At 39.0% G+C, this 13,909-nt stretch overlaps 1 protein-coding gene across 2 annotated transcripts; it reads left to right on the top strand.

The window, feature by feature from the left end:
- The first annotated feature begins 3,317 nt into the window (after positions 1–3,317).
- Positions 3,318–13,899, top strand: nr2e1 (nuclear receptor subfamily 2, group E, member 1). Of its 2 annotated transcripts, none has more exons than XM_058056930.1 (9): positions 3,318–3,871; positions 6,290–6,435; positions 6,812–6,899; positions 6,989–7,224; positions 8,513–8,659; positions 11,174–11,270; positions 11,353–11,502; positions 11,575–11,680; positions 12,968–13,899. In XM_058056930.1, exons 1-9 carry the CDS (start codon positions 3,814–3,816, stop codon positions 13,128–13,130), a joined length of 1,191 nt encoding a protein of 396 aa, XP_057912913.1. In that variant the 5' UTR covers positions 3,318–3,813; the 3' UTR covers positions 13,131–13,899. The 2 variants fall into 2 exon arrangements, with proteins under 2 accessions (XP_057912913.1, XP_057912912.1); XM_058056929.1 differs by having other exon boundaries at positions 11,350–11,502.
- Positions 13,900–13,909: the final 10 nt, after the last annotated feature.

Below are 13,909 nucleotides of genomic sequence, written 5' to 3'. Positions count from 1 at the left end.
GCGCACACGCGATGCGGCCACGCACACGAGCCCATCACGCACTTGGAAACAGGTGAGAAAGCGCTCAGCTACAGTATTTGCCTATAAATTACTTCTATATTTATTATTTAAAAAAATATGGTATATTTCTGAAACAATTATATCATATTATATAATTTTTGTATTTTATTTGTATATTAAAAAAATTAAGAAATATTAACCCCTAAAATGGAAGAGACTCAAGAGTATATTACTTATTTTGGATGATTTATTTATTTACTTTTGTGACATTCTAAAATATGCATCACCATCATATTTATTATCATACATCATTATAATATTTTTTAAAAATAACAAATATCTGTTATTTTTAAAAACTTTTGTGACAGTTCTAAAACAATTTAGCATTCTGTTATTATTTTATCTTTTTGAAATAAATATTTGAACCCCTTAAGAATCAGTTAAGATTTCAGATTTCAGATTTTAGTCTATACATATTTATTTGTGTATTTATTTACCTTAATTTTTCATGTTTTTAAAAATATATATTTAATATCATTCACTGACGAGACTAATAACTTTAACTAAATTACAGTTTCTTTACAGTTTGTGACATTTTTACATATCTATGTCATACTAATATTCTATTTTCTTATTTCTTTTGTTTATTTTGATCTTTTTTCCCCTCACATCACATATTGTTTGCATCCTGTGTCCATTTAGAACACTTCCCAAAATAAATTGTTAAATCACATGGGGGGGGAAGAAGTTGTGTGGGTTTTTTTTTTGCTCTACAAAAAAAATGCCAGAAAAAAATCAGCAATGCTCAATTTTGGTTGACAATGTCATTTATTGTTGTGCGAAATGAAAATTGACTCCAATCAACATGGTAATAATCAAAATTGAGCGTTATTATTATTATCTTAAGGGCAGTTTTTTTTTTCCTCAGCACTTGCACTGGCTCTCATTAGCCTCGTGCAGGTGTACCTAATGTTGTGTCCGCCAAGTCTTCTTTTCTTCCTTCAACCATTGAGGGTCCAAATCAAAGAGACGGTTCTGGCGAATTGTCCAGATAAAGCGAAGGTTGAGAGACACCAACCACAATAGTTAATTGCAATTAAATACGCCTCCCCGCCTCGCCCCTTGTCCGCTTAAATCGACACTTTGTGCGGCCATATGGCCTCCGGCGCACCGTGGGAAGAAAGACAATTAAAAACAGAATATGGATTTCTGGAGTTACCCGGGGAGAGCACAGCAAGCTGTCAAGGTCAGGGTGTCAGAAAGAGTCCAACGTGGTCTTTTTGGAAAAAGGGGGGCGGGTGGTCTGGCAAAAAATGTAAAAAGAATTGAAAAGATTGTGAAATTGGGGGGGGGGGGTGAGACACACTAAAAAGTCACCAAAATGTATTAAAAGCTTTGGAATAATAATAACAAATGTACAAGACATACATGGATCCCTTTAAAAATGCTCATAAACGTAAAAAATCGGTATCTAATTGTTTTTAGGTACTTACATTTCAGTGGGTTACTGTGAATAAACAGCAGAAAAATGATGAGATTATAGGGAATAATAATAAAGAAAAAATATTTATTTGTATTTAATTGTCCATAGTATATCCATTTTCTATACCGCTTGTCCTTATTACATAAATACTTGAGTGTTTGAGTCCACATAACAGCAAAAATTCATATATTATAAACCATAAACCATCAATACAACTGCAATGAACCATTTTGTTTCTATAAGTGCACGTGCAAGGTAAATAAATAAACACTAAAAGCCTGTTATTATAGTTACATCTGTGGTCTAAACAACATTATGAGGGTAAAAGCAGTGGAAGAATTGATACAATACAAGCGCAAGGAACCATTTTTGGTTCCCGAAGGTGCATTTCAGGTCAAGATATGAGGATAAGAAGAACCGGGATAGAGTTGGAGCCTATCCCAGCCGTCAGGAGGGCTACACCGGACTGGTCGCCAGTCATGTTTGGAACGTACACATAATTAGACAGTTTCCATCGCTGCTTAGTTTTTACTGTCACTGTCACAGGATTAGATCCTTTAACATCAAGGATACAGTTGTGACCTAGCAGCTATGTACGTATGTGTTGTGTTCAAGAGTTTTGGGATTGTCTGTTAACAATACAGCCTGGTTTTGCAGTAAAGACATTATTACTCAACACTTCCTGGTCATCCCCTTACAGCGTCCAAGTTACAATGGGATTTGATCCTTATTGATGGATGAGCCGTAAATATAATTCTTCAGGGGGTCTGACCAAAATTACATTTTTCATTATGGGTTTATTTATGGGTTTATTTGTGGTTTATTCACGGTTTGAACATTCATTCATTCATTCATTCATTTTCTACCACTTTTTCCTCACGAGGGTCGAGGGGGTTGCTGAAGCTTATCCCAGCTGTCTTTGGGCGAGAGGCGGGGTACACCCTGGACTGGTGGCCAGCCAATCACAGGGCACATATAGACAAACAACCATTCACACTCACATTCATACCTATGGACAATTTGGAGTCGCCAATTAACCTAGCATGTTTTTGGAATGTGGGAGGAAACCGGAGTACCCCGAACATGCAAACTCCACACAGAGATGGCAGAGGGTGGAATTGAACCCTGGTCTCCTCGCTGTGAGGTCTGCGCGCTAACCACTCGCCACGGTTTGAACAACAACAGAAAATCTGATATTATTTGATTTCATATCTAATTTTTCAAGGCACCCAAAGCACTTCACAATGAAGTGAAGCCATTATTCATTCACACATGTGTGGTAAGTTACACCTGTAGTCACAGGTGCTCTATATGGCATTTACGGCTTCTCCAACCAACAGCAAACATTCATACACCATGTGGGGGCAGGACTGGAGGCAACAATGACTCTTTGAGCCATTTCCGGCTGATTATTATTATAGACAATTGAAGATTTTCGGATACTAATAAAATATGTAATTTTGCAAATGACTAGTTATTCATATTTTAATAATGTACTGCATAGATACTGTATGTAAGAAGAAAATGTCACATTTTACTATATTTTTTGTAGTAATCTTTTTTTCATAATAATGAAGATTCAATTTCATTTTTATGTATTTATGTTAAACTATTTCCATTAGGCATTTTTGCAGCCTTTTGTGTGGTGTGACGTTCACTACGTTGCAAGGAAGAAGAAGAAGGGGGGAAAAAAGCACTGGAGTGGTTTGTGGGCAGTGCCCTGGGATCAATGAGCAAGGCAGGCACGCACACACACGGGCGGTGACGTCATGCTGGAGTTTGGAGTGGAAAGCCAAGTGGATGGAGGAAGTGGAGATCTCCACCCTCCAGCCTCCAGCCTCCAGCCTCCCCCTGACACTTCTCCTCAATTTTAGCAAGCTTTATTTGGGCCAAGGCGTAGCACAAAGTCACACCTGGCAGAACTTACCCCCATCATCAGTCCCCAGTTCGATACCGGTCCAGCCAGAACAAGAAGGCTTATTTTTTTTCCTCCAAGTCTTCTACGCACCTCCAACTTGACTCACTGCCTGTTGCGCGCCGCCTCCCTAGCCGTCAACAGGTCACCATCGCCGGGCTCGTGAGGAGGTCGGAGACGGTCCGGTCCGGTCCACTGGACTTGGAGGGAGACCATGCAATACTGATTGTGGACTTTGGAGCGCGGATAAAGGTTCTGTGGGAAGAAGTTTGGCGCCTCTTTGCCATCATCACGAAGCGAAGATCTAAAAAGTCTAAAAAGAAAAGTTCAAGAATTATTACTTTTTTTTTTTTTTTTTTTACAATAAAAAAGGGACACTTTCACCCTAAACTTTTATCATTTGAGCAAATCTACGATGAGCAAACCTGCCGGCTCAACAAGTGGCTGTTTGGATATTATCAATGTCAAATCAAGTAAGTGTCACTTTTCTTTATCATTTGGACTCAATTATATTAAAAATATTCCCTCATTATTGATTGGGCAACTCATTTTGAGTGATACTGTCGGTTTGTTCCCTTAAATGAACTGGAATCCAAACTGGTTTGGGGAAAATGAATGTAAAAAAAAATAGCGTGTGCGTTTAAAAACTACTTGAAAAAACCTTACTTATTAAAACATAGTCGTGTTTAATGTATTTATTTTGTAATTTAACACATAAATTATTGTTTTATTTGGTGGGATGGGGAAAAACGTCCATTTATTTAAATAAATATAACAATATCGACCTGTGTGTTTGAAGTCATTAAAATATACATTATCAAATTTATCATATTATGAAATAAATACCTCGTGGTTGTATATTAAATTGGGCCTCAAGCTAATTAAACTAACAATATTTCTCCATGTACCACATCCAAATATATAGCAGTATTGTTATAATAATATGTAAAGTGAAAGTAGCATTTACAATAAACCAGGGCACGTGAATGCCACCGTATGTGTGGCCAATGCATGTATTTTTTTATGTGTTTTTGTCTCCTCAATAAGGCGGTTGTAATAACAAATGTGTTAAATAGAAATGATAATTATTTTAATATATACAGTATAGTGAGCACAATGTAATAGTTTTTATTTTGATTAGTATTAATATAGAATTAAGTTTTAGTTATTCTCATGCTCCCCTATTGGAAGGGTCACTAGTGAATCAATGAGCAGGTGGGAAAGCGTCAGTGTAATTACATACACCCCACACCCCCTCCACAATAAAAGCTCCACTAGATTTGAATACAAAATAAAAATCTTTTTTTTTTTTAAATAAATCTAACACCAGAGTCCATTTCCATACACTTGATTTGAGTTGGTGAAACGAGTTGGTCGGCATTATTCTCATGGTGCAGTGTCACTCCCTAATCCCGGGGCCTATAGACCTGCGGGATAAAGCAGCTGTCGAGTCCCATTATGAGGGGGAGTTGGCAGCTTGTCGAGATCCAGGCAGTCAGACGAGCTTCAATGGGGCAAAATCATTAAGTTAACACTTTCCCCCTAATGTCTCCATTGTGGAGGACTCGGACCATTGTCTTACCAGGCCCGGTTATGACGAGGCCTACCTTTATTCTGGAAATGTGTGCACTGAATTCCCATGGTCGGAGGAGCACTGTCCATCCACCGTGTGTGTGTGTGTGTGTGTGAGGGAGTGAGTGAGAGAGTGAGAGAGAGAGAGCGAGTGGAAAACAACTTTAGTGGGACAGTTAGATAGACTGATGGACGGCTGTTATAGTTCTAATCAAATACGATATAGGGAAGTCACAATTCATCATTATTAGCCTATAAATAAAAGTAGGACAATTTGAATGTGTGTTACAATTTTTAAAAATGCGATAAACTTTGTTTGGTCATAAAAAGTAGAAATGCCCCCCCCCCCAAGAGTTTACCCACATTATTAGATAGTTCGTTCATTTTTTTTCTTTGTCACTGAAATAACTCGTTTTAATATTTTCCCTCGACAGTCGTTGTATTTAAAAATGATAAACAACACTGTAATGTAATTTTTTCAGGAAAAGTCAAGAAATAAAAATGATTACTGTATTACTTTATTAAATATTAAGTAATAATAATAATGATGGTGTTTACCATAAATAGAGCATCATTGTAATTTTTTTAGAGTATTAAAATAGGGAAAAAACAGGCACAAAAAACTTTTAGTTTTAATGTTACTAAGTTCTAGTATTTCCATAATGCCTCATATTAACTCTCTAACAAGATCTCAGTGTATAGACTGGTCATATATCTCATCTCGTTTCATATTATCTACATACTGTATTGTATATAACTCTGGGAAAACTGTTGATTTTTGTTAATACTTGGGTTGTTTATATTGTTTCTATATTGTGTATTTTGTACTGCTCAACTGACTCTGTACTCTTGCTGCTGTGCAATACAAATTTCCCCACTGAAGGACGAATAAAGGCATATCTTAATCTTAATCTTCTTCTTCTTCTTATTATTATTAATTCAATCAACGATATGCAAGAAATGTAAATTATAATGGTTATGGGTACAATCGAATGCTTTTACATTACTGGTGACTTTAGTTGCTCTTTTTCCCCCCTCAAACTTGCATGAAGTTTATTCTTAAATCAATAAAGATGAGATTAAAACGCAATGAAAGTCAATTATAATGTTTTTTTTATTATTTTAAATAGAACTGCGATAGAATAATATTTGAAAACGTAACTTAAGGATATAAATGAGGGTTAAAATGAAAAAAAAATCACAAAAATATATAAAATAAGATTAATGAAGGATGAAAAAAGTGTGTCATTTATTTGTCTAATTTTCTGAAGTTTTGAAGGAAAAAAGATGCTAAAAGTGGGTGCTGGTCTCCTTTATAGGTCGCATCCTGGACATCCCATGCAAAGTGTGCGGGGACCGCAGCTCAGGCAAACACTATGGCGTCTACGCCTGTGACGGCTGCTCGGGTTTTTTCAAGAGGAGCATCCGTCGAAACAGAACTTATGTGTGCAAATCTGGTTCTCAGGTAAGCCATTCCCTTCCAGCATTCGTCGTGAATTACACCATTACACCTGCGGTTGTTTCTTTTTTCCAGCTGTGCCTGAACGCCTCACACCTGCAGCATGAAATGGCTTAATTTAGTTGTGTTGTAATTTATCAGGTGTAATCCAATCTAATGTGATGAAAGTGAGGTTTCAAGGAGCAGTGGGCGGGATAGTACTTATCCCCCCCCACCCTCCCCCACTCCACCCACCTCTTCCCGTGGAAAGAGGGAGGTCAATAAATGCATGATTATTTTTTTCACTTAAAAATTGGCCTCCTGGGAAGATAATAGTAAGGAGCTTTGAATGATGATGCTATTAGATGTTAACTCACATTGTGCCTTGTGTGTGTGTGTGCAGGGGGGGTGTCCTGTGGATAAAACTCACAGAAACCAATGCAGAGCATGTCGTTTGAAAAAGTGCCTGGAAGTGAATATGAATAAAGATGGTAAATATGTTTAAATAAACACAGCAAAATGGACACTATAGCATTTTTAACTGAGATTTGTAAATACAGTTCTTCTGTGCCGTTCACAGCCGTTCAACACGAAAGAGGACCCCGGACATCCACTATCCGAAAACAGGTGGCCCTGTATTTCCGAGGTCATAAAGAGGTGAACGGATCGTCCACACATTTCCCGGGTTCCTCTCTGCCGGGACCCCCCTTCTTTACCACGGTGACACAACTGGAGCCTCACAGTTTGGAGATGAGCGCAGTAGCTAGCACGCCGGAGAGACAGGCCATCGTGGGCCTGGCACAGCCTACCCCGAAGGTGAGTTTCTGGTTGTACGTTCTACTGACTTGGACTTACATTATCGATACCATAAAGTCGTCAAGATTCGGGATTGCACATATGGAGTCTGATATTACATTCGCATGAACAAGCAATAGCAACAAATAACTCACCTCTCGCTAGGAGAAACCTTGAAGTGGACTAAGACGGACGGTGGGGTCGCCATTTGCCTCAACTGGATAGTGGGTTACCTTTGGTGGGGATGGCAGAACAATACAACAACATTAATATGTTGCAAAAGGTCAGATGTAAACCAAAACATACAAAAACCAAGGCAATTTTTCCCAATGGGAAACACTGCAAATCCAATTAATCCATACCAGACCCAAAAAGTATATTTTTAGAGAGAATAACTCTACTTTTACATGCAGAAAACAATGCAAAATAATAAAACCTCCCATATATCCTGCTGAGATTGAATTCAATAGTGTTTCTCACCTTCTGGGCCCCATGGCAGGTTATTTAGTATAGTCACATTCGGCAAAAAGCAACGTATAGTGTGCTTTGTTTTTTTGCAGAACGATAAAGTACAGGGCGAAAACTACAAATACTACCATACTGTAGTTAAGTGCATTATTGTACCAAAACAGAGGTAACATTTTGGACATAAACCAAATCATAACAAACTGGGGTGAAGGAAAACCAAGGTTGGACTGTAATATATTGAAGGGTTTATAAATAGGGAATTAATTTGCTTTTTAAGTGTTTATCGAGCGAATGATGGCCTGTTTGCTAAATGGTGAATTTCGTTTTGGTACCACAGGGTTATTAATTAGTCAGGAATTTGCTTTTTTGTGCTTCATAGAGACTTCAATTGCTAGTTATACAGTATATGGTAGGAAATCATGAAAAATATGGTACATTTAGTCGCTGGCCATAGAGAGAGAAAAATCTTTCTAACGTCAACACACACCACATTTTTTCTGTATTGTTGTTGTTCTGCTTGAATTATAATTTCCAGCATGCAAAAACGTTGATCATTTGTTTAAAGTTCAATATTTAATGGGCATTTGAGTTATTATAAGAATAATAAGATTATAATTTTTTCCTCCAGGGTTAGAAGTTGAAATTCTTGTCCAGATTTAGCCCGTAAAGAGGTCCAAATCCGCCAATTAGATTTCTCACTGCAAATCTGCCGCAAAGCAACACTAATCATAAAACCAGGTGCCATGGCTTGGAATTTGACCTTTGCCGTGTACAATGAGCCCGACTGTTTTCCACGAGGGCCAAAAACATCACGATGATGACATGTGTGTCTCTCCTTCAGTACCCCCACGAGGTCAACGGTACCCCTATGTACCTGTATGAGGTAGCCACGGAGTCGGTGTGCGAATCGGCGGCCCGCCTCCTCTTCATGAGCATCAAGTGGGCAAAAAGCGTGCCCGCCTTCTCCACGCTTCCCTTATCTGACCAGGTAGGTTAAAGAGTTTAACCACGCGTGACGGGAATTAAGGGAAACAGGGGCGGAGGGGGTGTCGAGGGGTGGATTAATGAGCGTGATTAACCTTGGAGGCCCCAGGGAGTTCAAACATGATCCCTTTAGTGGACATAAGTCGAGGGAATGTGCAATGCACCTTATTGACACAAGTATTAAGAAGTGATCAACAATTGACACCTTTGACGAAGTGGATATTCAAAGTAATCTGGAATAAAATAGCAGTAAAGTGTTGAAACCAACATTCAGTCTGATAATGATGTCGCCGCACGAGTGATGTCGTGTTCCACACAGCAACAAGCTTGCTAGCTCAGTATGTCCCGGGTGTTCGGCCTTTGGATTGTAAACATGCAATTTGCATTCATTCATGCTGCGTTCAAGCGCCCAGTTTACAATTTGACTGGTTGTATTAGTCCAGAGTTTTATACTATATTGGTGCCACATAGAAATGTGCAACTTTCATGAAGAACATAATTTTGGTTGACTGTGACTTTTGTTGGAACTTAAATAAGTAATAAGTAATAAGTAAGTAATAAGTAAATGTCACTTTTCTATAACTGGCATTGCAGTATTTGTTATAATCTGGACAAACACGGTTTATTTGTGAAATGCCGATATTTGGGCATGCAGGTTAGCACGCAGACCTCACAGCTAGGAGACCAGGGTTCAATTCCACCCTTTCCAAAATTACATATTTTATTAGTATCTGAAAATCTTCAATTGTCTATAATAATCATAATCTGCCGGAAATGGCTCAAGAGGTAGCCTGGCAGTTCAAGTTCCAGTGCTGCCCCCACATGGTGTATGAATGTTTGCTGTTGGTTGGAGAAGCCGTAAATGCCATATAGAGCACCTGTGACTACAGGTGTAACTTACCACACATGTGTGAATGAATAATGGCTTCACTTCATTGTGAAGTGCTTTGGGTGCCTTGAAAAATTAGATATGAAATCAAATAATATCAGATTTTCTGTTGTTGTTCAAACCGTGGCGGCACGGTGGAGGAGTGGTTAGCGCGCAGACCTCAAAGCTAGGACACGCAAGTTCAATTCCACCCAATTCTGTGTGGAGTTTGCATGTTTTCCCCGTGCATGAGTGGGTTTTTTCCTGGGACTCCGGTTTCCTCCCACATTCCAAAAACATGCTAGGTTAATTGGTGACTCCAAATTGTCCATAGGTATGAATGTGAGTGTGAATGGTTGTTTGTCTATATGTGCCCTGTGATTGGCTGGCGACCAGTCCAGGGTGTACCCCGCCTCTCGCCCGAAGACAGCTGGGATAGGCTCCAGCACCCCCGCGACCCTCGTGAGGAAAAAGCGGTAGAAAATGAATGAATGAATGCCGATATTTGGTATCAGTTGATATCAGTATCGGAAATGACAATACCCAGCATCTCAAGTTATTATGATTTGAAACATGACATGGCTACACTTCAACTTGCCAGAAAAGGAGTATCGGAAGAAAGATATTATTTCATTAGGGTGACCAAACGGAATGTTTTCCCAGGCCTGTCTTTGTCTTCTTGTTTAGAAATTGATGAAAATGTCCTTGTTTTTGTTGCTTTTCATTGATTAACCAGCATAAAAGCTCATGTTATTTTATTATCATCATCATTATTATTTGTTCAATGAGACTTAAAAAGAGAGGTTTTATTTTCTCACAGTTTGATGTTTCAAATACAGGTGAGATTATTTTAGGTCTAATAAAATATTTGAGTAACTGAATTGTTATATGTTATACATATAATAAAATGTATATCTTATTGTAATTAATACGACATTAATTGTAATTCATTCATTCATTTATTTTCTACCGCTTTTCGCGGGGGTGCTGGAGACTATCCCAGCTGTTTTCGGGCGTGAGGCAGGGTACAGCCTGGACTGGTTGCGAGCCAATCACAGGGCACATATAGACAAACAACCATTCACACTCACATTCATACCTACGGACAATTTGGAGTCGCTAATTAACCTAGCATGTTTTTGGAATGTGGGAGGAAACCGGAGTACATTAATTGTAATTATTTAATTTAGTTATTACATATCAAAATTTACATAAACTATATGAAATATTTTAATTTAATTTTGTTTTGTATCAATCAAGAAGAGGCGTACTAACGTATTCAAGTAAACTTGGAGAATCATTTGATTATCTTATTGGTGGGCTAAGTGTCCTGGTTTTCAGTCATGAAAATGTGGTCACCTTAATTTAATCCTAGCCTTCTTGCAGAGAAGAGCACATCTGGACTTGTTCGATATTGGCTCACACCATACATTTTCCAACAGGATTTAGGTCCGGGCTCTTAGTTTTCTCCTGGTGAAGCCATTCTTCCGTCGGTTTGTTATGCTGAACGATAAAACTCCACTTCTAGTAGACGTCTGAGCATTTTTGGGGCACTTTTGAGATGAACTTTAACAGAAATTGTGAGGCAGGCCTTCAGCTACAGCACCAATGACCTCACAAATCACTCAAAAAAAAAACTTGCCTTTGCAGTTGATTCTGTTGGAGGATGCTTGGAGGGAATTATTCGTCCTGGGTATCGCACAGTGGGCTATTCCTGTAGACTCCACCACTCTACTCGCCGTTTCTGGTATGTACACTGCAGAGATGTTCTTTAGTCTTCTTCCTGCTTTTACCTTCCTTCCCCTTTAGTAACATCCTGTCATCAGCAGGGATGAACAGCGAAAACACGGAATCCCAACGGATGAACAAGATCATGTCCGAGATCCAAGCGCTCCAAGAGGTGGTCACCAGATTCCGACAGATGCGGCTGGACGCCACAGAATTTGCCTGTTTGAAATGTATCGTGACGTTCAAAGCTGGTGAGAGTCGTTATTATGGTAAACATCAGTGGTTAAGAAACAATCATTTAAGGCCCTGCTCCTGTGTTTCAGTTCCTACGCACGGGAACACAGAATTAAGAAGTTTCCGGAACGCCAGCGCCATTGCTGCTCTACAAGATGAGGCACAACTAACACTCAACAGCTACATTCACACCAGGTATGATGACTCCTGTTAGATCTTCGGATGCATGCTACTGTTAGCGTCTAGGAACCAGGAAGTAGCTGTTAATTAACACACAGACAGACAACACAAAAACAACACCAAGTTATTTTCTATGAATATACTTTGTTTACCTGCAAATCCAAATATTATCTAAAAATAATTAGTTAATGACAACACAGCTGAACACGAAATGCAGTTTTTAAATGAAACTTTTAAGGGAGAATAAAAAAATCCATACCTACCTCCCCCTGTGTGAAAAAGTGCTAAAAATAACCATGGTTTATCACACCTGAGTTCAAATGAAAAATAAAGCCATTTCTAAAGCTTTAGGACTCCAGCAAACCACAGTGTGAGCCATTATTCACAAATTGAGAAAACATAGAACAGTGGTGTACCTTCATAGGACTACCAAAATGATCTCAAGAGTGCAGTGACGACTCATACAAGAGGTCACAAAAGACCCCACAACATCATCCAAAGAAAGACAGTGGGCAAACATGGGCTCCAATGGATCGCCAAGATGAAAACAGTCTCAATTTTGCCAAAAAACATATTGATGACCTTTGGGAAAATACTCTGTGGTCAGACAAGACAAAAGTTGGAACTTTTTGGAATATGCGTGTTCATGAAAAAGAACATCATACCAACAGTAAAATATGGTGGTTGTAGTATGATGGTCTGGGGCTGCTTCAGGACCTGGAAGACTTGCTGTGATGAATGGAACCATGAATTCTGCTGTCTACAAAAAAAATCCTGAAGGAGAATGTCCGGACATTGGTTTGTGATCTCAAGCTGAAACCAACTTAGGTTCTGCAGCGGGACAATGATCCAAAAGCAAGTCCACCTCTGAAAGGCTGGAGAAAACCAAAGTGAAGACCTGACCTGAATCCTATTGAGATGCTGTGGCTTGACCTTAAAAAGACATGAACTGGAACACCCTCCAAATGTGGCTGAATGACAACAATTCTGCAAAGATGAGGGGGCCAAAATTCCTCCACAGGGCTGTAAGAGACTCATTGCAAGTTATCGCAAACTGGTGGCACCACCAGTTATTAGGTTTTGGGGGCAATCACTTTTTCACAAGTCTTAAAAATAAAGTTTCATTAAAAAAATGCATTTTGTGTTCAGTGGTGTCGCCATTGACTATTCAATTTGTTTGATGATCTGAAAGATCTGTCAAACATGCAAAAAACAAAACACTGTTTTCTCAGAATTGACCTTATTGTTCTAAATACACCGTGGACACCACTGCCTTAGTTGAACCCCAATGATGTGTTGCAGGTACCCCACTCAGCCATGCCGATTCGGAAAGCTGCTCCTGCTTCTCCCGGCCTTGCGCTCGGTCAGCCCATCCACAATTGAGGAGGTATTCTTCAAGAAGACCATCGGCAACGTTCCCATCACCAGGCTCCTTTCAGACATGTACAAATCCAGCGACATATGAGCTTCGCCTGCTTGGGGAGAACACAAAGACTTGAAGCTGAGGGGGTTCTGAGACCCACCCAGCAGGCCATAGTGTTAGCACAACATCTGTATTTTTTTTTTTTTTGCTTCTTTAAGCAATGGGTGACATGAAAGAAGACACTTCAACACATCAAGTAGCCTGGTAACAGTCACTCTAGTATAAAGGATTAGTGTAACCACTATCATAGATTTACTTGTACGACAAAAAGAGCACTGGGGTGGGCAGAGGTCAACTATACATTATATATTCATACAAACAGATGACGAAAGACTATGGAGAAAAGTGATCATCAAAGATGTGTATTATATAAAAACAATTACAAAGTGTCTGTGAGACCAATGAGCTGGACGACCAATTTAATATTTTATTGCTGTGTTCAATCCCAGTGGAGGAAACCAAAAAAATGGCGATGTCAGTCACTGCCCCCCTCCATCAGGTGCTGAAATGAAACGTACGGAGCAACTGAAGAGTCCAAGACTAGTATATATGGAGATGGGGAAGCCTTTTAAGGGGGATGTTAATATGAACATGCAGCTAAAGATGGTGTGTGTATTTAAGTATCTGTCCAGGCACAATGCTAAATGGTTTAGGTCAACTTAAGTTAAGACACTAACATGGATGAAAAAAAAAAATTAATATTCAGCACTTGGAGCTGTTTTGTGGAATAATATGTTGGTTTTCCTCCCTTGTAAATACTTGGAGTTATAACTATTTAGAGGTGAAAACATATGAATAAAGACAAGAAAGAATTGAATTGA

This window comes from Doryrhamphus excisus, chromosome 19 (genome assembly GCF_030265055.1).
Source record: "Doryrhamphus excisus isolate RoL2022-K1 chromosome 19, RoL_Dexc_1.0, whole genome shotgun sequence".
Taxonomy (NCBI): Eukaryota; Metazoa; Chordata; class Actinopteri; order Syngnathiformes; family Syngnathidae; genus Doryrhamphus; species Doryrhamphus excisus.
Note: the sequence above shows the minus strand (reverse complement) of the source record. Positions and strands in the feature narration are given on the sequence as shown.

What these genes read in the sequence shown, in the direction of transcription:
- nr2e1 (XM_058056929.1), top strand. Translation starts at nt 3,814, where the DNA reads ATGAGCAAACCTGCCGGCTCAACAAGTGGCTGTTTGGATATTATCAAT. An exon ending in AGTGAATATGAATAAAGATG is followed by an intron (nt 6,900 to 6,988) that starts GTAAATATGTTT and finishes TGCCGTTCACAG; the next exon opens with CCGTTCAACACGAAAGAGGA. An exon ending in TGGCACAGCCTACCCCGAAG is followed by an intron (nt 7,225 to 8,512) that starts GTGAGTTTCTGG and finishes TCTCTCCTTCAG; the next exon opens with TACCCCCACGAGGTCAACGG.